This window comes from Sciurus carolinensis, chromosome 10 (genome assembly GCF_902686445.1).
Source record: "Sciurus carolinensis chromosome 10, mSciCar1.2, whole genome shotgun sequence".
Lineage (NCBI taxonomy): Eukaryota > Metazoa > Chordata > Mammalia > Rodentia > Sciuridae > Sciurus > Sciurus carolinensis.
The window spans coordinates 27307-51778 of NC_062222.1; the positions used below are offsets into that span (position 1 = coordinate 27307).

Consider the following 24472-nt stretch of genomic DNA (forward strand, 5'->3'; position numbering starts at 1 on the left):
GAGGAGGGACACTCAGGCAAGCTGAGGGGCTGGAGGCAGGGGCTGGGTGTGGGACCTTACCTGTCAGAGGTGCACAGGACACTCCAGCGTCTTCTCTGTGGCCACAGTTATGATCTCCCCAGGAACTCTTGGGACACTGCTCAATGGAGAGCTCATTCCCAGTGCAGTGCACTTCATCCAACATTATGGGGCCAGATCCTTCCCCAAAATATGCCTGAGTCCATGCCTTAGCAATGCCGCTGAACAAACAGAAAAAGATCTCTGGGTTCGACAGCACAGGTTGACCTGACTTATTTTCTTGCCTCTTGTAAACCATGATCATTATCAATCCCCATGTGTCAATTCCTTCCACCGCACACCTTTCTGCATGTCTTTGCTGCGTGTGCTCTTTATCTCTGAGTCTGCTAGGTAGTCCCTAATTGACCCTCCTCTTCTTCACATTTTTAAGAGGGCAATGGTTGTCCAAAACACAGAACACCCTTCCCTCAAGAGGCACGACATAAAATGTGCCATTTCAAGCATTTTAGGCATCCAGGGTGCCCAGTGCATTCTCAGGTCAGGAACCATCAGAACCACCCCTTCCAGAGCCTTTCCATCCTCACAACATAGACTCTGCACCATGACCGAGTTTCTCCACGGACACCTAGGCACAGAAGCCTGTACCACCTGAGGACAGCCCTGCTCCTCCTCCTGCCCTGACTGGACCGGGGGCTGCTGCAGAGCCTGAGCAGCCGCTCTGAGCTTGGGCCCCAGATGCCTCATCAGAAATGACAGGGTGCAGCAAGGAGGAGCCTGGGGCCATGGCTGTGGGCCACCAAGACAGCCTCCAGCGGGTGAGGGAAGGGAGCCCTTGCCTGGTGCTGTTCCCAGGGTGGCTGCGCTCCACTCCTGTTACTCACCAACGATCGATTTCTAACAAAAGTGTTTTCACACTAATGCATTTGTACTAAATCTACCTTTCCCACAATTCAAAGCGATAGCAGGTTCTAGAACCCCAGGTTCCAGGGAAGGTTGAGATCGCCATCCACAAAGATGAATGACCTGACAAACTGCCTTCCAGCCCCTTTTAGCCTTTTAAGTTTCAGACTTTCAGCATTTATATTTGCCACTTTGTTGTTTAATAAATTACTCCATCCCATTGTTCCAGATGTCTTGTTCTCACAACATTATAACTAAGTTGATAATTCACAGACAACCCAGCTGAAGAAGAGCTCTCTGCCAAGTTGTCATAAACTGCAGCAGCGGTGAATCTGGACTTTGTGGCTAAAGAGGGCCTGGACTGACCCGAGTGACATTCTGGAAGTTTCTCTCAAGAGTACACACATCTAAAAGCCCAGAACACTTGGAAGTGAAGGGTGAAGCGCTCTGCAAACATCAAGGCAGAGTCCAAGGGAAGGCTTGCTCCACTCAAGACCCTTTCTGCTTAACACCCAGTGCCAGTGAAGGATAGAGCCATCCACAGCTGGAAGGAGGAGGAAGCTGAGGAAAGGGGGTGTCCCTGCCTGCTTAAACACCAACTTCTCAGGAGTTAGAACTTTAAAATTTAGAGTCCTGACACCTGAATGGCTCCCTGATATCTGGGGAACAGTGGGCTCTGAGCAGTCAGATCCAGCACATACCAAAGACTACAGCCCACTGGACAAAATTGAAAAAACCACATGGGACCCCACCGCAAACGGGGCACCAACACGCCACCAGGGGCCCCACACGGCTTACTCTTCTGTTTTCCATTTGCTATGGAAATGCAATGACAGACAGGCACTCCCGCTCCCCTGGAGAGAAGCAGTGACCTCGGTCACAGAGCTGCTCTCGGGAGGTCTCCGGCTGTTCTGAGCAGGGCTACTCACCCTCAGTGGCCAGGGCAGGCAGGCCTGAGCCTCTAGACCAGGGCCCTGGCCCCACCCCCGCTCCTCCCCCGCGCCTGCATTGAGGTCGCCTCGTGAACTGGGTGCCCAGCAGCTAGCTGTTCATCAAACAGGACTCTGAGCGACTGAGGCCCAGGGTGCGGTGTGCCGGGCTCCGGCGCGGCCCGCACTTCCTCCGACCTCTAGTGGCCTGGGCTGGGTGGCTGCCCACACGGCGACCTGACCCCCAGGAGGCTCTGCACGCCCGTGCAGGCCTTCGCCCGCGGAAAACCCGGACTGCAGTGCGAGCCAGGCTCTGCGCTGGGGCCCAGAAAAATAAACAGACCCCAGGAATCAGCTGTTGCTGAAATCCCCCTTGACGTTTTCAGACTGCAGGTGACTGAAGCTAGGTGGAGGCTGAAAGGAGGGAGCCAGGGTCAATCGTGCCTTAGTATTTTCTGGTCTTATGCTTTGTTTTACTGAAATAAGTAATTATTTTTAAAAGAATGTAGATGTTTTTTAAAATAGACAAATAATTTTTTTAAAAAGATAATTTTAGAAAGAACATTTATGGAGGTAATTCATAGCTACGTGTTGTTTTCATCGCCGATCATAAAGCGATGGCCCAAAGGCCTCCCGTGCCCATGGCTTCCTCCCTGGGCCTCGGGCTCCTGTGGTGGAGACGATCAGAACAAGCATTTCGAAGTGTTTTAATACACTTTAATGTTTCACAAAAAGGCTGCAGTGGGCTAAACAAAGCATTTCGTGTAAAGAAAGCATTGATGTTTCTAGAAAAGTATTTTAAGGCAGACTGATCTTGCAGTAGTTAGGTGTCCACAGGCTGTGAAGTTATACAGCACTGTGAGGGATTTCCAGAATGTGCAGGGAGGGAGGGTCAGAGGTAGCCGCTCACACACACCAGTGTGGTCTGGAGAAGGCAGCTGCCTGAGACCCCAGCTTCCTCCAAGGGAGGAAAGAGGTCATACCACCCAAGTCTGCTTGCGTGCCCCTGCTTTATGTGGCAGGTGACTTAAGAGTGGTTTCTATGTTTTATAATGGTTGGGGAAAAACAAAAAGATAAGATGACTTATATTATGAAAATTAAATAAAATTTAAATTTCATTGTCTAAAAGCAAAATTTTCCTGGAACAAAGCCACACTTGCCCCTAAATTTTGGTCGAAGGCCGCTTTTGTGAGACATCACACCACTAAGGAAATGTGAAGTCTAAAATACTTACTGTGCGACCATTTAAGAAGACAGTCCCTCCACCTGGCTCACAACACACCGGCCGGCCTCCCTCCTGCTCCGTGCTGTGGTCCTGTGGAAAAGATCCTAAACTAAGGGAGTCCTAACCTCGGGACTCTGCTTCCCACCGACAGGGTGCTGGTCATCTCCAAGGCCCTAACTTCCCCACCAGTGGAATACAAGTCTCTTTCCTGCTCAATAATTTCATCTACCAGTTATCTTTATTACACAATATATTTTTTTTTAATTTAGGGGATAGCAAAATAAGAGAGAAAAGAAAAAATGCTTTAAAGTAATTGATACCAGAAAAATTTTTATTCTGACTACTCAATATATTATATGATAACTTTATAGGAAAAAAGCCCTAAGATTCAAAATGGCACATCAACACACAGATGTGTGATGCCAGCAGTCTACACTACGCTTCTATGGGTCTCAAATGACACGGGAAGTGCTTGAGAAAGAGCTCGCATGTCTACACTGGGCCTCCACTGGGCAGGGGGCTGAGCTCGGTCCACCCAGGTCTCTAGCATCTGGCTGCCCCCATCACCTCCCTCCAAGCTCTGGGTCAACTATATTTTAGTGCATTAAGTGCAGCAACACCCTGTGTATTTAGGAAGCTGCTGGCTATCAGACTAAGCAGGTACATAACAAGGGTCAACAAAGTGCATCTCCTGGAGAGCCAGCCACTCTCCAGCAGCACAGTCCACACCCCTGGGAACCAGCAGAGCAGCAGGACTGGGGAAGCTGGCTCTAGGCACACAGTCCCCACACCTGGGAACCAGCACAGCAGCAGGACTGGGGAAGCTGGCTCCAGGAACACAGTCCCCACCCCTGGGAACAGCACAGCAGCAGGACTGGGGAAGCTGGCTCCAGGACACAGTCCCCACCCTGGGAACAGGCACAGCAGCAGGACTGGGGAAGCTGGCTCCAGGCACACAGTCCCCACCCCTGGGAACACCACAGCAGCAGGACTGGGGAAGCTGGCTCCAGGCACACAGTCCCCACCCCTGGGAACCAGCACAGCAGCAGGACTGGGGAAGCTGGCTCCAGGCACACAGTCCTCACCCTGGAACCAGCACAGCAGCAGGACTGGGGAAGCTGGCTCCAGGCACACAGTCCTCACACTGGAACCAGCACAGCAGCAGGACTGGGGAAGCTGGCTCCAGGACACAGTCCTCACCCTGGAACCAGCACAGCAGGCAGGACTGGGGAAGCTGGCTCCAGGCACACAGTCCCCACCCTGGAACCAGCACAGCACCAGGACTGGGGAAGCTGGCTCCAGGCACACAGTCCCCACCCTGGAACCAGCACAGCAGCAGGACTGGGGAAGCTGGCTCCAGGCACACAGTCCCCACCCTGGGAACCAGCACAGCAGCAGGACTGGGGAAGCTGGCTCCAGGCACACAGTCCCCACCCTGGGAACCAGCACAGCAGCAGGACTGGGGAAGCTGGCTCCAGGCACAGAGTCCCCACCCTGGGAACAGGCACAGCAGCAGGACTGGGGAAGCTGGCTCCAGGCACACAGTCCTCACCCTGGAACCAGCACAGCAGCAGGACTGGGGAAGCTGGCTCCAGGCACACAGTCCCCACCCTGGGACCAGCACAGCAGCAGGACTGGGGAAGCTGGCTCCAGGACACACAGTCCCCACCCTGGGACCAGCACAGCAGCAGGACTGGGGAAGCTGGCTCCAGGACACAGTCCCCACCCTGGGAACAGGCACAGCAGCAGGACTGGGGAAGCTGGCTCCAGGACACAGTCCCCACCCTGGGAACAGGCACAGCAGCAGGACTGGGGAAGCTGGCTCCAGGCACACAGTCCCCACCCCTGGGAACAGGCACAGCAGCAGGACTGGGGAAGCTGGCTCCAGGACACAGTCCCCACCCCTGGGAGCCAGCACAGCAGCAGGACTGGGGAAGCTGGCTCCAGGACACAGTCCCCACCCCTGGGAGCCAGCACAGCAGCAGGACTGGGGAAGCTGGCTCCAGGACACAGTCCCCACCCCTGGGAGCCAGCACAGCAGCAGGACTGGGGAAGCTGGCTCCAGGACACACTGTCACAAGAGCAGTCCTGCTTCCTGCCACCAACCCTGTGCCCCTGAGAACAATTTCGTCTGAAAGTCCTCAGCCTTCAAATGTGCAAGAAAAGCCAATGAGGAGCTGTAGACCCAGGTGTGCTTTAATGCAGGTTCACGGAGAACCACAAAACCAAGGAAGAGCAGAGTGACAGAAGGACATCAGTCAGAGCCCGAGTGCGGGTGCTGCAGACAGTCTCCACGCCGCTGGGCACTGGCCGCCACAGGGCACGTGGAGGACCTTGCTGCCTGGCTAGCCTCAGCCACTCATGTGCCCCATGTGGCCCTGCAAGGGGCTGGGGAGCTCTCAGGGGGAGGTCCCAGGGGAGGCCTTAGCGTGAAGACCTGCCCTCCAAGAGACTGTGGTCCCCAGTCTCCCTCCTCCTCTCTCCACCACATGCTCTCTGCCATGACAAGCTGCCTCACCTTAGGCCCAAAAGCAAAGGGGCCAACAGACTAAGACTTGAAACCTCCAAACCTGTGAGAAAAAATAAACCTACCTTCTTTAAGTTGATTATCTCTGGCCTTTTGTTATAGCAACAGAAAGCTAACACCCTTGTTTATCTGGAGATATTTTTCCTTTTAATCATTTTTCCAAACGTGAATCTCATTACAGAGAGATACGATGAGCTAACGCCTGAAAAAGACCTTAATACCTTACTTAACCCAGGAGGATACTCAGCAATAATGTCTTCCTGGGGATCCCATCTTCATCTGCCTTTGTATAAAGGCTGTTGTCATCAACATGGTCTTTGTTAAAGAACTATTTATGAGTAAAAGAATCTTTGTATTTCATGAAAGAATCATGAATTTCTAGACTGACTTTGATACTGCAAATGTTATGAATATTCAGTGTCACTTAAGTTTTACATGCAATTTTCTAAGCAACAAATTTTGCCCTTTCTGCATAGAAATGTTATCAATAATACAAATAATTCTTTCCAGCTTGAATTTAGAACAAACTTTCCTATGGTTGGTGATATTAACAGATTATACTATACTCAGACAGTTCTTAATGTTTTTGGAAAGACAGATTTCTTAGTAATCAATATAAAAATCAACTGGCACACTGTTGCACATATGTAACACAGAACACATAACTGATAATCCCACAATCTCAGATATACATGCACAGTCGTGTTTTATAAAACTCATAGCTAACTAAGTAGAGGTTCTGTACAAAAGAAAAGTGTTGATGAGCCCAGCCAATGCCCACTTTACTTTGAAATTTAACAACACCTTCTAAATACACACTCCCTAATTCACTGACCAAGAGAGTCAACATGTACTTTATGCCTACTCTGCGTGCTGACCGCACTAGGAAACACCACAGCTGAGGACATGTTGGTAAGAGATGTCCCACAACTCTTCTCCATCCCAAGTGGGGCTCAGACTCAGGCTGCTCTGTATCCAGCACCTGCCACAACCTCACACTCTGCCAACCCCAACTTCAGAACCTGGGCGCGCTAACAAAATCAGTCCTCGAACTGAAGCCCCGTCGGAACACTCAAAATAAAGCCTTGAAATTTTAGTGATTTCTTAGTTCTCTCCAGAGGAACCAACTGGTCCTCCCGTAACCTTTCCAAGAAAACAATCACAGTAGTGGGAGCACCACACTAATGGCAGCGAGCCTGTGGAGGTCTGCCCCAGTTGGTGGAGAAACAGACCTGAGGAACACCCATCGCCCGCCTGTGGGACTTCCAGCCAAGCGTCTGCTTTGAACTAGTCCAGCCTCTGACCCTCACTTCCAACTTCAGGAACTACAAGGACCAGACCAACCAACCAGACGGCACCAGGAGGAGGAAGGAGACAAAGCAGCGGATGGGACTTCTGCAGAGCAGGGGGACACTCCTGGGGCCAGCTAGTGTCATAGAAACCAGGAGACTGCCCTCCATGAAGAGACCAAGGGACAAGTGCCACACGCACCCACACCCCGGACCACCTGTCTGAGCTCGGTGGTACAGCATACAGGTGTGAGGGTGATGGGAATCAGCGTTAAGCCTGATTGCTGAGTACGATGGTCACGAGAATGATAGTCTGCCATGCAGGACAGTGTTCCCATTCTTAAGAGACACTCTGGAGACTTGGAGATGAAGTGTTAGAATGTCTGTACTTTAAGACACTTCAAAGAGGGGAAACACCTGTAAAAACAATCCCACCAGCACCTGAGTAGGAATGGCTGGAGGGTCAAAGATCATGCTCCACCATCAAGGAGTGCGGCTGACCGCACGAAGGACACGTGATAGGTAGCCCAGGCCCAGGGAGTCCCCTCAAGGTGCCGGATGGACACTCTGAAAACTTAAAGCACAGTGTCAATGTTTAAAAGATCCCCTGGTAGAGTTTTAGATGAACTTTAAGTTTGTTATGCCAATGTTCAGAATCACGACAGAGAGGGATTAGGATTAGGAGGTCTGCAGTCAAGGTGGAAGGCAGACTTTGTGCTGCTGTCTCCCTTGCTCAGCTGCATCTCCACTTCCCACCTGGGAACTTTGTCCTACAGGCATCAGTCAACAGCCTTTGTTCTAAGCACATTCCTAACGAATGAGGAAGAGAGGCTCAAAGGTCAGACGACATTTGGGGACAAGTGTTCAAAGTAAGTTTTGTGATCAGATGACCCACGTCTCTGCCTGACAGTGCTTGGTCCTTACCCGGGAGCCATAAGGGCGACCCTGGAAACCATCAAGAACCTCGGCTCCTGCTGACATGCAACCACCAGCGCAGCACAAGCAGGTTAGGCCTGAGAGCACAGGGAGCACGCTGCAGGAGCCGCCAGCACAGAGAACCAGCGCTGGGCTTCCGACTTGCTTAAGGATACGTGCCGTTTAAACAAACAGTGCCTTCCTTTGGGTATAGAAACGACAGATTCAAAAATCTAAGCAAAACCAAACAAGAACAGTAAAAACAAACCTGAGACCTAGCTGCCTGCAGACCACTGCTGCATCTGCATCGTCCCACTGGTCATCACAGATGGTGCCCCACCGACCAGCACGGTAGAGCTCCACTTGCCCTTCACGGGGGCTGCGGCCACCAGCCAGGCGGATGGCCAGCGGCTCTGGGCCTGTTGACGTAAGACTGACAGGTCAGCTTGCACCTTGGCAACACAGCTCCATAAGCATGGGCTGAGTCCACTACCCTCTCAACAGCACTTGATGAGCTACGCCATGTGTGCATGACCTGCACATATAAACATAGGTATCAGGGTGCTCTCGACCCGGGCAGACACTCCACACTGAATCACGTCCATTCGACAGCCTTCACAGCACAGTTTAAATCCATCTTCCCAACCACCTCAGAGACCAGAAAGACACTAAAACCTGAAGATTACCGGAAGCAATTTAGAATATGATGGAGACATGGATTATTTTAATTATAGCAGCTTGAGCTTTATCGACATGTTAATTATTAAAAATGGCATGTTTATAACATAATTGTTTTCAGGACAGAATTATTTTTATATCTGTAGAAATCAAGTCAAAATCATATAACTCTCTGCAGCAAGCTGATAGTCTGGATAGCTGCAGGTTCGCTTGGGTGAGAATCAGCTCACACGCATTTCCTCAGCTCAGAGCCACCCAGAGGGGTGGGGAAACTCAGTGGGAGAGGCCTGCCCTGCCCTGGGTTCCATCCTTAGCATCACAAAAACAAAGAGCCCCCAAATGTCCTCATTCCCAGTCTGAGGCCCTTGCTGGCGTCTGACCTTCCCTGTCTGCTGCTGCTCTTCTTGGAGGCCCCTAAAACCACTAGGCTATACCTACAATGTCCTCTTCCAGAGCAAAGGCTCGGCCAAGGCTCCCACCTCAGTCTTGCCTGCGGCTGCTGCTACCTATCTCTCCTCCCAGGGTCTTCAGGTGGCTCCCTCCACCTCAGTCTTGCCTGCGGCTGCTGCTACCTATCTCTCCTCCCAGGGTCTTCAGGTGGCTCCCTCCTCTCATCATTCAGTTCTCAGCCCCACCTTCCCAACTTCCCTTCCTCAGGCTGCAGGCACCACCTGCCACCTTCCTGATCGTGTCCTCCTCAGAGTGTTTGTGTTCATCTCAAACAGTTCACTCCCTGTCAGCTAGAATGAGGACCTTCCCTCTCGCCTGTGTATTTCAGGTGCCTGGTATATAGAAAGCATGTCATAAGTGTTTACAGACTGACTGGGTTAGCAAGAGATGCTCAAAACTGAGAAAGGGCATTCCAAACAAAAAATAATTCACAACGTCCAGCATTCACTGTGTTCAACAACAAGAATCCACATCCGCAGCCTGCCAGGTGTTGCTCTGGGCACCAGACCGAGCCTGCCCTCCTGGAGTTCATCCTCCACAGAGGCAGATTAAATAAGTAAAGGTACGAAACACCAAGGAAACCCTAATGCTCAGCACAGGTGGAGGTTAGGTCATCTGTGAGAAAGGGCAATGGGTGCAAGAGGTGCTGGGAGCCAGAGACGGGGCAAGAGCACACTGCACTGAGGCGGTGAGTGCGCCGCTCAGTCTCCACAGCAGGAGGACCGTCCACAGCAGCGGATGGCTGCGTTCATGATGAACACCATACCTGAAGCAAGATCCAGATTCCAGTATCTGCATAGACTCACATTCCTCTACTTGTAGTGAAGTCAAGACACATAAGTCAACCAGCATGCATTTTGTAAAAGGTTAAAAATAGGATCAGAATATATGATTAAATTGTGATAAAAACCTTAATTTTTATAAATTGTATTGTTTTTTTTCTTTTAAAAAGTCTGAGATATACAACAAAAATCATGAAACAAAGAGTATGTTTCTTGATTAATGGTCATCTCACAGTAAGCCTGGTAGGTGATAATTCAAATAAAGAGTTTGCAGTCATCTACACCCTAGCGCCTTCACAACACACTACCTTTCATTTTATCATTGTGACAGTCTATTTAAGATTTTTTTTCTGTTTAGATAAGAAATTGTCAATGGAGGCTGGGGTTGTGGCTCAGTGATAGAGTGCGTGCCTAGCTTGTGTGAGGCACTGGATTCAGTCCTCAGCACCACATAAAAATAAACAAGTAAAATAAAGACACTGTGTCCATCTACAACTAAAAAAAGAAAAGAAACTGTCAAAGATTAAAAATATAGAGGCCATACCATAAAATTTAGTTAACATCCTCATCATCTTAAGAAAATCACAAAAATCGTGGGAAAGAACATTCAGTTGTTGCTCATCATACTCTACCTAGGAGGGTAGTTGTAAAAAGGTTGAAACTCATTATCTGGGGAGATAGGAGTCCAGATCCTGAGGGATGAGTACTCAGATCTTGCCCATTGCTTTACTTTCTCTGGGATCCATTGTTTCCCAGAGTTTCAATATTCTCTGTGCCTCTATTTAGGACTAATTTGCAATGGGGGAAGGTCAAAATTCAGGGCCCAGAATTCAGTATTCTCCCCTTTCCTTTAAGGGCCCATTGTTATTAGGAAAGGATTTACTGGGAGGTTAATCCTTGGCTAGCTTCCCTCCCTCCTCCCAAGCTGCACCTCTCTCTGCTTTTCTTCAAGGGCTATCTTGTAGGAATATTATTTTCCCTAACCCTTCAGACTCTACTTCACCTTTAGGGGAGGTACCTGAGGCAGGCCCAGTGCTTATGACTCCTCCTCACCTTTAAGGGAGGTGCTGAGGGTCATCTCTCTACCTGAGGCAGGCGCAGTGCTCACTGACTCCTCCTCACCTTTAAGGGAGGTGCTGAGGGTCATCTCTACCTGAGGCAGGCGCAGTGCTCACTGACTCCTCCTCACCTTTAAAGGAGGTGCTGAGGGTCATCTCTCTACCTGAGGCAGGCGCAGTGCTCACTGACTGCTCCTCACCTTTAAGGTAGGTGCTGAGGGTCATCTCTCTACCTGAGGCAGGCGCAGTGCTCACTGACTGCTCCTCACCTTTAAGGGAGGTGCTGAGGGTCATCTCTCTACCTGAGGCAGGCGCAGTGCTCACTGACTCCTCCTCACCTTTAAGGGAGGTGCTGAGGGTCATCTCTCTACCTGAGGCAGGCGCAGTGCTCATGACTGCTCCTCACCTTTAAGGGAGGTGCTGAGGGTCATCTCTCTACCTGAGGCAGGTGCAGTGCTCATGACTCCTCCTCACCTTTAAGGGAGGTGCTGAGGGTCATCTCTCTACCTGAGGCAGGTGCAGTGCTCATGACTCCTCCTCACCTTTAAGGGAGGTGCTGAGGGTCATCTCTCTACCTGAGGCAGGTGCAGTGCTCACTGAACCCACTTCCCCTTTAAGGCAGGTGCTGGGGCCCTCACTGTGCTCCCCAACTCCACCCACACTACCTCAAGTTCTCTCTTACTCAATCATAAGGGAATCTTCTTTTCAAATCCATCTTTTTCCCAACCTTGCGTGTCTTATAGTTTTTTATAAATAACCTGAAAATGATTACTAATTAGAATGTAAGTGGATATATTACAAAGGATAGAGAGTATAAAATTAGATACTGAATAAAAATCATAATATATCGCTTCAGGATTTCACTTTACTATAAAGTGTGAGATATTTGATCAATCACATTGATCACAGAATTACACCAACAGTGTGGCCTATGCAGTGCTTTACTGATACAATGGTGCGCCACTGTATCAATAGTCCTGGCAAATGTGCCCTCATCCTCAAGTGGTGAAGGAAGACCCACCTGTCCTGGAGACGACAGGTGGCTCCCACCCTGCAGAGGCCTGGGCTCGGGCAGCGTCTGCAGCAGGAGCTCAGCAGGAGCTCAGCCACCTCAGCATCACGCTCCTGGGCCTCTTGGTGTCTTGTGGTGGCAGGCTTTGTGTTCCCCGGACAATCCCCCTCCAACAGAAGCCACGCCCTGGCTGCTAGCTTGTCACCACCTGGGACACCTGGCCATGCTGCTACCCACAACCAGTACACAAAAAGGGCTCCTGGGAGCACACTGGGCCCCAGCCGCGGTGACGCCCTGGAACAAAAGCAGGCGCCACCTTCAGGTGCTGTGCCTCCTCCCGTGCACTCCTGCGGACACGACCTGTCTGAAGGTCACTCGAGCCTCCACGTCATTTCGATCTAGTTGCTGCATTTTATGTTGGGTTTCAAGACCATTGCCCATCTTGCCTCCGTCATGTCTTCCCATTACCAGAGTAAGCATTTCACATGCAACATATTACACAGTACGTATTTCTGAAACCAAATTGCATTAAAAGTAAAGTGTTAAACATTAGATACTATTTGAAAATCAAATAGAATTCAAAGAAATGCACAACAGACTCTCAAATATGATGATTCACACTATTTCTGTATTTAAATCCTTAAAAGAAATGATTGAGTAAGAGAACTTTATAATCTAGAATCGTGTTAAAACACGATGCAGCTAAGGCAAGCTTTTGTTTTACCATGGGATGCGAAGCAGGAGACGGAGGCTGTCTCCTGGGGACACGCCCCACCCCTCCGGGCCTCCTTTTCGCAGAGCAGTATGCTCTCTTCGTCTCCGCGACAGTGGACACTGCGCCAGTGAATGGGAATGTGGCGCAGTCCCGAGACCGGGGTGTGCCTTGCTACTCCCTTTCCTCTGGAAACGCAACAGATGTTAGGTCCATCAAATGACAGCCACATTTCTCATCCAAAGAGGCAGATTTTTAAAAACCGGAAGAAATCGAGAAGATGGATGTGCAGCAAAGAAAGAGAAAGAGCACCAAGTGTGTAAGCCACAAGGGATTTGAACACAGATCAGAACATGGGCTGCTGGTTACAGGGAGACCTTTTCATCAGCCATGACTACCTATCTCTGTGTGCCTTGCTACCCAGGGCTGACTCTAGAAGACAGACAAGCTGCTGACACAAAACGGGAGCATGGGTGACCTGCCCACAACGTGCTGCGAGGCCCTGTGGGACCTGGGTTCTGATCTGGACCCAGCTAACAGTCACTCTGAGCTGCAATCTCTGTGGCTCTTCCTTCTAATCTCTAAAAGCAGAAGTTCAGATGTTTTTCTTTTTCCAGTTTCGGCATTCTAGCTTAGAATTTTCAAATTGATTACTATGTCTAAGCACAATAATAGTCTAGAATCTGTCTACAAGTTTTTGAATCTTACATATACTGTATGCCAGCAAGACACTGAAACTGATTAATAAAACAATAATATGCAGAAGGGCCCTGCTTTTAGCTCATCTTGTCACATATTTTCATAGGCAACCTCTTATGTGTACAAACTAGTATTAAGCTTCAAAGGATTCAACACTCACTGGATTCACAGGGTGAGCTCTGTAACCATGAATGTGTCTTCACCACAGCAGAGCTGGGTGCTCTGCTTTCAGTGTGCGAGGTGTGTGTTTAGGAGAGGGGTGGCTGTGATGGCATGAGCCATCAGAGTGGCTTCTCTGGCATTTATACCTGCTGGATCACAGCTACATTCTTTCATAATCAAAAGACCGGTAACCACTCTATAACTACATTAGAGCTCTGTTCGTTTTCTTCACATCTCACACATTGTTTTATTCCTTTCTGGTTTTCAGGGCTATAAAGGTGCACGTGGTCTGCACATAAAAGAGGATGTTGACGCCTGTACACAAATCCGCTACACCTCCTGGCCTTGAAAGAAAAAAGCATATCCACATTCCTCACGACCTGCCAATCACTTTTTCAGGACGTAATATCCATTGATAAAATCAGCAATTAAATTTCTAAGCACCAAAACTTCTAGGCTCTGGTCTTACTCCTCTTTTGTCCTGGATCACACCAACTTCTATTAAGGAAAAATATGTGCTGCTACAATGGAATCAGAACTCTGAACAAACCCTACGACTCAGGGTCTCTGTCTACTGAATATTCCTTATTCTTCTTCCAAGGGGAGGACGGGAGGTCTCTGGCAGCTCACAGTCCGATCTGGGTTGGGGGGGTAGCCGGTGATAGCTAGCTGTGTCTCAGGTGGGGTAGGAGGTGATAGCTAGCTGTGTCTCAGGAGGGGTAGTAGGTGATAGCTGTGTCTCAGGAGGGGTAGGAGGTGATAGCTAGCTGTGTCTCAGGAGGGGTAGGAGGTGATAGCTAGCTGTGTCTCAGGAGGGGTAGTAGGTGATAGCTGTGTCTCAGGAGGGGTAGGAGGTGATAGCTAGCTGTGTCTCAGGAGGGAGGTGATAGCTAGCTGTGTCTCTGGAGGGAGGTGATAGCTAGGTGTGTCTCAGGAGGGGTAGCAGGTGATAGCTAGCTGTGTCTCAGGAGGGGTAGCAGGTGATAGCTAGCTGTGTCTCAGGAGGGGTAGGAGGTGATAGCTAGCTGTGTCTCAGGAGGGGTAGCAGGTGATAGCTGGCTATGTCTCAGGAGGGGTAGCAGGTGATAGCTAGCTGTGTCTCAGGAGGGGTAGCAGGTGATAGCTAGCTGTGTCTCTGGAGGGAGGTGATAGCTAGGTGTGTCTCAGGAGGGGTAGCAGGTGATAGCTAGCTGTGTCTCAGGAGGGGTAGCAGGTGATAGCTAGCTGTGTCTCAGGAGGGGTAGGAGGTGATAGCTAGCTGTGTCTCAGGAGGGGTAGCAGGTGATAGCTAGCTGTGTCTCAGGAGGGGTAGGAGGTGATAGCTAGTTGTGTCTCTGGAGGGAGGTGATAGCTAGCCCTGTCTCAGGAGGGGTAGCTGGTGATAGCTAGCTGTGTCTCAGGAGGGAGGTGATAGCTAGCTGTGTCTCAGGAGGGGTAGTAGGTGATAGCTAGCTGTGTCTCAGGCGGGGTAGCTGGTGATAGCTAGCTGTTTGCGAGAGGCTCTGGGCTCCAGCCCTACATCGCGAACAGCGACATCCAGCTTCCCAGCAAGCTCTCGCCTGCTTGGTATCTGCACTTTTCCTGCATGAGCAGTGGTGGTTCATTACTAGCGGAGTGACGTCTGTGGGGACAGCTCCTTCCTGGCACTCCTGGAGGAACTGACAAGGAGGAAGGAACTCGCACCTGTCCAGCAAGGGTCAGGCACAGCCCCACTCCAGGCCGCCACCAGGAGACGCTCTGAGAAGCATCCGTGGCGATTCCTTTGTTGTGTAAACCTCATGGAGTGTACTTACACAACCCAGATGTGTGCCTGCAGCTCCCCGGGGTTTGGTTAGAGTCTGCTGAACCTAAGCTTCAAACTGAACAGCATATCACTGTACTGGATCCTGTGATCTGAAGCTCTGTGGTATTTGTGCATCTAAGCATATCTAAATATTGAAAAGGTACAGTAAAAGTAGTGGATTAAAGGAACTTTGGGCCCATTTCAATCCTTCTGGACTACAGAATGATCCCTACGTGCACCTGTACTAGAGGCTGATTGGGTCGGATGTGGCCGACTCACCCCAACTGCAGCTGGCAACAGATGACGGACGCATCAGGGTCGCCCCAGTGGCTGCTGCATATGGCGCCCCAGTGGCTGCTGCATACGGCACCCCAGCCTCCGTTCACACACTTCCACAGTGCCTTCAGACTCATTCTTGCCACCATGAAGTCGAACAGACCCTAAAGGGGAAGAAAGTCCCCAGTCTTGAATAGCTCACGACCACAGGAACAGATGTGTTCTTTGTGGACACCGTCCAGGCACCTATGTGGCGAGAGATCCAGGTGTGCCTCTTTTCTTAAGGGAGGTTCAACACCCTCTTTTGCTTTTCTTTCAATTAACAACCTTGTATCAATGCAAATCAAACTCTCTCTTTTTATCTTGGTCAACGGAGTCCAGTTATAACTTTGAAAGAGGAAAAGTGACAGTCTAGAATCAGGTCTTGCATCCCAAGTATCAGAATGCATCAGATGGCCTTCTTATCATCTAGTATTTCCTGCCACCTTCACACACGGTCATCAATCAGAAACAAGTTATGAGCTCTCGCTTAAAATCGGCTGCAATTGGCTGTGCTATTTCTTCTTTCTACTTGATTTGCTCATCCACTGAAGAAGGCTAAAGAGGTTTTTTTTTTTTTTCTAATTTCAGCCTCAAACACTATTCATGAGAATTCTAAAGATTATGACCACAATTTAAAAAAAAAGATGCTAGTTTTGCAGACATGGCCTAATGTTAGTCCTAGGAGAACAGGCAGTAGAGTGTTTTGGTATAACTGGACCTGGACGTTGCCTCCTCTCACACACCACCCTACTGAGCTGTCCCAAAACCCACATCTGAGTCACTTTTCAGTCTTTAGTTAAGTCTCAGCACCCAGGAAAGAACAACTTCAACTTTACCTCCAGGTGAGAGTGGAGGCCTGCACTCTCCTTCAAGGCTGCAAGAAGGCCATGGACGCTTCGGCAGAGGCTGAATTAGATTTAGCAACATTCATCGAACTCTGCTGAAAGTCGCCTACAGTAGCCTTTCTTCCACAGGCCAAGACTCTAAGAAGAAAAGACTAAGTCCTACAAAAAAATTCTGATTTGACTTGTGCATTTCAAAGTTCTTATGCACACCTTTCCGAAAAATTTTCAAGGAATATTCTATTCACAAATTATCCTTCCACTTCATGTGCACTGGCTTCACCACCCACCACTCCATTTTCCACATCATCATCCCTAAAAAATGTAAGCAAACATAAGAAAATACTGGTATTTCTCATGACAAAAGCAAAGTCCCCTTAATTCACACAAAGGCAACAGTGAAGGAGCAAATGCGGCCCTGACAGGACCTGATGACTCAGAGACTGTGGCGTGGGTCATCGCAGTGAATCCTCTGCACCCCAGGCAGACGCCAAGGCCTCCCCTGCAGACCAGGCTGAGCAGGCCCTGTCTTGCCTTAATTGGCTCCATTGCTCTGGGCCCAGATGAGGCAGAGGATCATGGGGAAAGGGACCAGAGGATGGAAGCAACTCGGTTCAGGGTGGGACCAGGAAGCAGAGAGAGGAAGAGAGGGGAAGGGGCCGCAGGGAAGAAGTGCCCTTCTAGGCAGGCCCCATGACACACCTCCTCTCATTACCACCCATTAAAACCAGGACAGACCCATCAGGGTGCATAACCCAGTCATCCCGCTCTGAGCATCCCTGCATCAACAGGTGCTTCTGGGACACCTCAGGGCCAAGCCATGACAACAGGCTGTGAATTCTCAATTGTTCTAATAATTTTGAATTGGCTTTTTAAAAACAGCAGCATAATAATAGTCTCTAAAATGGGTCAAAATTTGAACACACAATTTATCCAATTTACCCCGTGCACATTTAGGGCAGGGAGAAGCTTTTGCTCCAGGCGTTGTCTTAGGCTGATGTGGTGGTTGAGTTCTCCCTCAGTTCATGCAAGAGGAAGTGCAGAGCCACAGCCAGTGCTACCTAGATCCCTGTCCCCTGCCTAACCTTTGCAAGGATCCTGCTGCACACCAGCACCTGTTGAAATCCCATTCTTTACCACATGCACTGTATCCTGTGGGCACTCCCCTTCTACTGGAAACACTGCAGAGCCCACCACACTCTACATGGGAATGAACCAGCCCTGTAGAAGGACAAGAGAGCCTGGAGAGTCTCTGTCCACTACAAAAGAGGAGTGGCTTTTGGCTACCTTACATTTGAGGCTGATGGTCCTGGGAAGATCAATTTGTCCATGAACTGTACAAATCTGTAGCAGGAATACGAGTGTCTGTCTATGCACCTATAAATCTACTGCACAAAGTTATAGACACACAATTACAAAAAGGAGAAACAACCTTTGCTCAATGGAAAAACTGATAAAACAGTAAAGAAATTACAAGGTCAACTCCAATGTTGTGAGTGAGCTGTGTCACAAAACAGATGAAACGCGTTTGTGTGTTTCCACAAGGTCAGTCCCTGGACGACAGCAAATCCACAGGCAGCACCACGTCCAGCAGCGGAAGGTCACTGAATGCCTGCAGGTCACCTGGGGTCATCACCTGGGCACTCCAGGTTCTGGTACTCCCGTCGTCACTTCTAATATCTAAACACTCGGGTCGCACATCACACTGGACACAATTATAAGTACAGGTTACAGAAAGGCTAGGGAAGGGGCAAGGCAGACACGGGGTCCAGGAGGCTGCACTGAGAGCAAAGGCAGAAGCAGCGAGGAGGCAGGCACCACAGGTGGTCAGACACGAGTAGGAACCAGCAGCACCTGTCCAGGCGCACAGCTGTCAGAGCACAGAGTCACTCCAGGCCAAGGTCCAGAAGGCGCAGTGTCAGGTCCCCTTGGAGCACGGACTAAGATGTCAGCTCCGAGTGGGACTGACGAGGTCCTCAGGGGCAGGAGGAGCCAGACTGCTGAAGGCCAAGGACAGAAATGCAGAGCTCATCGCTGCGGCAACACTCCCAGGCAAGGCTCAATGAACGACCAGGTGGCAGGGTCAGGGTGCCACTGCGTCCAGCCTCAGGGTGCCCCTCCTTCTACAGGTCTCAAGTGAGGGGCTGAGACATTTGAAGACCCGCTGTGTTCCTTAAGCTCCTGCGCCTGCTTTCTGACATGAGTTTCATACTCCCGTGCATCACGCACTTCTGACTGACCCAATAAATTCCAGGCAGCCATCGTTCTTAGCAAGATTAATTTTATCAGTTCGTGCCTTATGGTTAGGCCAGGCAGATGGTGGTTCTTGAATTATACAAAGAAGGTGTGGAGTCATTCCACCTCAGCACTCAAAACTCAAAATACTGAGAGCACGCACAGCCTGCGAGCTGCTGTTCTGCCCACCAAGGAGTCACCCAGGGCAGGCACTGTTGCCGCCTGCAGTAACGAGACCATGGGAATTTATCGGAGGTGGACTGGGAATGAACTACTTCTTTATCTTTTTTGTGTTGCTTCCTTGCTTGCTTCCTTGCTTGCTTGCTCCCTAGTTTATAGAGGAAGAGACTTTTATAGAGCTTGCTTTTAGAGAGGCTTACTTGCTTTCAGAGAGGCTACACTTTCAGAGAGGCTGCTTCTTTAGAGGGGCGTCCTTCTTAGAGGTGTGTCCTTTTTCCCAGGTGAAGAGAATGTCTTATATACACTAAGGCAGCCAATCAGCTTAGGATTAAGTAGTACGATTGGATCATGCGCCACGGTACCAATCAAGAAAGAATGAGGAACATCTGTTGACCACGAGTGCTGAAGAGACATCAACCAATCAGGCAAAAGGTCATGAGAGATCACACCATGTTAACACTAATTATGCGCCACCTCTTGGCCCAATGCCAGCCGCCATCTTAGAGCTACTTCCTCAAATGGCTGTAAGCATGTCTCTACAAAGCACAGCCTGAGAGCTGCTGTTCTGCACACCAAGAAGTCACTCAGAGCAGGCACAGCCTGAGAGCTGCTGTTCTGCACACCATGGAGTCACTCAGGGCAGTCACAGCCTGAAAGCTGCTGTTCTACATACCATGGACTCACTCAGGGTGGGCACAGCCTGACAGCTGCTGTTCTGCACACCATGGAGTCACACAGAGCAGGCACAGCCTGAGAGCTGCTGTTCTGCACACCATGGAGTCACACAGGGCAGGCACAGCCTGAGAGCTGCTGTTCTGCACACCATGGAGTCACTCAGGGCAGGCACAGCCTGAGAGCTGCTGTTCTGCACACCATGGAGTCACTCAGGGCAGTCACAGCCTGAGAGCTGCTGTTCTACATACCATGGACTCACTCAGGGTGGGCATAGCCTGAGAGCTGCTGTTCTACATACCATGGACTCACTCAGGGTGGGCACAGCCTGACAGCTGCTGTTCTGCACACCATGGAGTCACTCAGGGCAGGCACAGCCTGAGAGCTGCTGTTCTGCACACCATGGAGTCACACAGGGCAGGCACAGCCTGAGAGCTGCTGTTCTGCACACCATGGAGTCACTCAGGGCAGGCACAGTCTGAGAGCTGCTGTTCTGCACACCATGGAGTCACTCAGGGCAGGCACAGCCTGAGAGCTGCTGTTCTGCACACCAAGGAGTCACCCAGGGCAGCACAGCCTGAGAGCTGCTGTTCTACACCATGGAGTCACTCAGGGCAGGCACAGCCTGAGAACTGCTGTTCTACACACCATGGAGTCACTCAGGGTGGGCACAGCCTGAGAGCTGCTGTTCTGCACACCAAGGAGTCACCCAGGGCAGCACAGCCTGAGAGCTGCTGTTCTACACACCATGGAGTCACTCAGGACAGGTACAGCCTGCTCCCCAAGCCAGGTTAACTAATTTCTCTTCTAATCCTCCTGACAATAAAGTTCTTCACATACACCTAGCCCAAATTCTTTGGCTAAAACTCTTTCTTAATTGACACCATCCATATTATCAAGAACACGCCCTCCCCTTCCCCTGGCCCTTCCTAGTGCAGCAAAGTATTCTGCTCTGCCCCTGGGGGCCGCAGCTACCATCTCTGGATGGCACCCAGCAATGGACTACTGCACTACCTGGAAGTCTCTCCAGTGCTAATTTGATGGGAATTCTTCTAAATATTCTTGTCCTAAAGCTTTGTTAATAATTATAATTGAACACTGTAAAACTTACAGGTTTTAGGTCGACTCTATCAGTCCTTACAAGTGGGTATACCAAACCCATAAGGGAGGAAGCCTGGGACTGCACAGGCCTAGAAGAGCCCCAGCATTCATGAAATGAGCTGCCACTGAAGAAAGTCAGCTGCTATCCAGCTACTCCAAGGCAAAAGTTCTGATGGTCAATAATGCTTAGAATTTTACTTTCCTAAATCTGTGACAGAAATGTTTAGATTACTGTCATTTTAGTTTACAAGTATTTTTCTTTTATAGGGATATACCTCTAGCTTTATAAACTAAGGAAACATGAAAGATTCATGTTATAAGAAATTTGCTTTATGGACAACCTTGCTAGAACTAGGAATTCCCCAAACTGAGAACATTCAAGAAGGTTCTCTTTAACCATCTTATCCCTTGCTACCAATTCAAGGATGACACTGGAATTCCCCCACAAGTCTCCTTGGTTTTGCATCCCCAGGTCGCTGCTGTGATTGACTTGTGCACCCCAGATGGTGAAATGCTGACCCCCCCCCATACCTGTGAGAGACATGTAATCTGGGTCTCTGCAGATGGGCTGGTTAAGATGAGGTCTTAGGAAGGGCACTAGTCCAGCACGACTGTTCTCACATGAAGGGGGACCTGGACACAGATGCACAAGGTCATGCCATGTGCACAATGGCAACACCCTCCCAGGAGAAGTGAGGAGAGAGCCCTGCAGCAGATCCCTCCCTGGAGCCTACAAAGGAGCACAGCCTGGCCCACACCTTGGTGGTGGACACACAGCCTCCAGAACCCAGAGAACCATTCTGAATGTCTGTTTTTAAATCATTCAGTGGGTGGTGTTTCTCAGGCAGCACTAGGAAAGCCAAGGCACATCTATGGCTTTGCCCCTCCTCTTCCTGAACTCCACAAATCAAGGAAAGACTCTGGGAGGAACCAATAGAACAGCTACCTTTATTCTGTGAATCCAGTTCTTTCCAAAATAAGGCAAACTAAAAGATAAGACTACTCAGTTGAATAAAATGTACTTATAAAATAACATATGCTCATTTAAAGAGGGAAAGCCAGCAAAAACAAAGACACAGAAGTTTTCTGAACAGAATTAATAATAAATAGTTTTAAATCTTTTAAAATCAGTGTGGAAACAAGTTTAAACATTCAGGTTATCGAGGAGATCCAAAATGGTGGACTAGAGGGAGGCTGCGTTCCTTGTCACTCCATAACTCGGGTTTCAAGCAGAGGATATCTGTTTCTTGGTGAGGCAGTTTTTGCATCTTGTCAATCCCCTGCTGTTTACCCCATTTGTCTGCTGTGATCACCTGCAGTCTGCCAGTACATCGACTACTTTTTGAATGCAGATTGCTCACTGGCACCTACCATTCGCCATTTGCCTGCCTTTTGCCTGTCCATTGCCTGCCTTTCACTTACCCATCACCCACTGCCTGAGGTTCACCTCCTGAAGGTTCGACAGCAGTCAGCAGACCAACCAGAGACCACCAACAGAGCACCAGCTGCCTGCTGTTGCTTGGAAGTTCAGTGTCACAGTACCTGCAATGTTTGGTTACACGTGGCTGCCGCCATTTTGAGACAACAGCCAGGGCCCATAGGACCCCTGGCCGATCTGACTGAGCCCGTCTCCAGGATCCCTCAGCCTGACTGATCATTCCCTGCCTCCAGGGCCCTCACATCGATTGACTGCTCCCCGCCACCAGAACCCTCAGACCAACTGACTGCACCCTACCACCAGGACCCCCAGACTGACTGCACCCTGCTTCCAGGATCCTGAAACCAGACTGACCATGCCCCACCTCTAGGACCCCAGCCCAACCAACCACACCCCACCTCCAGGACCTGCAGCCGAGCACGCCCACATCCCGAGCTGCAGCTCCCCATTTGCAAACACATTTGGAAGCCAGAGTGGCCATTTTGGATAGTCCTGGAAGCTCATTGAAAGGTACCTCTCATGCATCAGCCTACTGAAGACTGGGAGGTTTGAATACTTTATGGCTGTTAGAGTCTAGATTTTTTTTTCTCCTTATTAAAAAATTTTAAGTTTTTATTTCTTTACTTTTCTTACTCTCTTTTCCTTTTGTTTACTTGTTCCCTCAAAGACTCTCCCTTTTCACATGCTAACAACCAACTTCTTTTGATTACACTTTCACTCTTTCTATTATCTAGAACTTCTATATATTTTCTTATTCCATTAACAGCTACATACTACACCCCTCCCCATCCTCTTTTTCCTCCATTAGAAATTGAAGACCTTATTGCAAATCTGTTTGTTATACTGAAGATAATAATTGAACTCATTCTGTTTATTTTGACAATATTGTTAATGTCCTCATAGGGGCTATTTGGTCTAGGGTTGCATACTGTCTGAACAGGCACTGCTAATATTAATCTCCCCCTTAAAGAAAAGGATTTGGAAACCTATAGGGTCACTTTACGCCTACAGGGGGGAAACTGCAACACCCCAGGTCTGCACTGCTAGAGGGGAAGATACATGAACAACATGAAAAAACAAGGGAAGAAAATGATCCAAACAAATTTAGATTCTATATTAATAGAACCCAGTGACAGCATGGTAGAAGAAATGTCAGAAAAGGACTTCAGATTAAACATGATTAAAATGATTCGTGAAGCAAAGGATGAGATAAGAGAGTAAATGAAGGCAATCAATGATAATACCAATAAGCAGTTGAAAGAGCAACTGCAGGAAGCAAAAGATCATTTCAACAAAGAGATAGAGATTCTCAAAAACAACAAACAGAAATGAAGGAAACAATAAACCAAATAAACTCAATGGAAAGCATCACCAAAAGACTAGACCACTTGGAAGACAGAACCTCAGACAATGAAGACAAAATATTTAATCTTGAAAATAAAGTTGCCCAAACAGAGAAGATGGTAAGAAATCATGAACAGAATCTCCAAGAACTATGGGACATCATGAAAAGACCAAATTTAAGAATTATCAGGATTGAGGAAGGCACAGAGATACAAACCAAAGAAATGAACAACCTATTCAATGAAATACTATCAGAAAATTTCCCAAACCTGAAGAATGAAATGGAAAATCAAATACAAGAGGCTTACACAATACCAAATGCACAAAATCACAACAGATCCACACCAAAGCATAGTATAATGAAAATGCCTAACATACAAAATAAAGATAGGATTTTGAAGGCTACAAGAGAAAAGCATCAGATCACACATAAGGGGAAACCAATACAGATAGCAGCCGCTTCTCAACCCAGACTCTAAAAGCTAGAAGGGCATGGAACAACGTATTTCAAGCTCTGAAAGAACATGGTTGCCAACCAAGAATCCTATACCCAACAAAACTAACCCTCATATTTGAAGATGAAATAAAATCCTTCCATAATAAACATAATAAACAAAAGTTAAAAAAATAAACAAATAGAAAGCCTGCACTACAGAACATTCTCAGCAAAATATTCCATGAAGAGGAAAATGAAAAACAACAATGTAGGTCAGCAAAGGGAGGAACTACCTTAAAGAAAAATCCTTTCAAAGGAGAAACCACGTCAAGTTAAAAACCAAAAATAAGCCCAAATGACTGGGAATACAAATCATGTCTCAATAATAACCCTGAACATTAATGGCCTAAACTCATCAATCAAAAGACATAGACTGGCAGAATGGATTAAAAAGAAAGACCCAACAATATGCTGCCTGCAAGAGACTCATCTCATAGAAAGAGATACCCATAGACTAAAGGTAAAAGGATGGGAAAAAACCTACTATGCACATGGACTCAGTAAAAAAGCGGGGGTTTCCATCCTTATATCAGATAAAGTGGACTTCAAGCCAAAGTTAGTCAGAAAGGATAAAGAAGGACATTTCATAGTGCTTAAGGGAACCATAAATCAGGAAGACATAACAATAGTAAATATTTATGCCCCAAACAATGGTGCATCCCTGTACATCAAACAAATCCTTCTCAATTCCAGTAATCACATAGAC

General features: G+C 48.7%; 1 protein-coding gene across 1 annotated transcript in view; it reads right to left on the bottom strand.

Moving 5' to 3' along the window:
• Positions 1-24472, bottom strand: part of Prss12 (serine protease 12) — a gene marked incomplete at its 3' end in the record, with an annotated part of 40452 nt that overhangs the window by 4483 nt on the left and 11497 nt on the right. Inside the window, 5 exon segments of the mRNA XM_053743456.1 lie at positions 61-239; positions 8073-8223; positions 12509-12684; positions 15420-15494; positions 15529-15580. Coding sequence (XP_053599431.1) covers positions 61-239; positions 8073-8223; positions 12509-12684; positions 15420-15494; positions 15529-15580 — 633 coding nt within the window.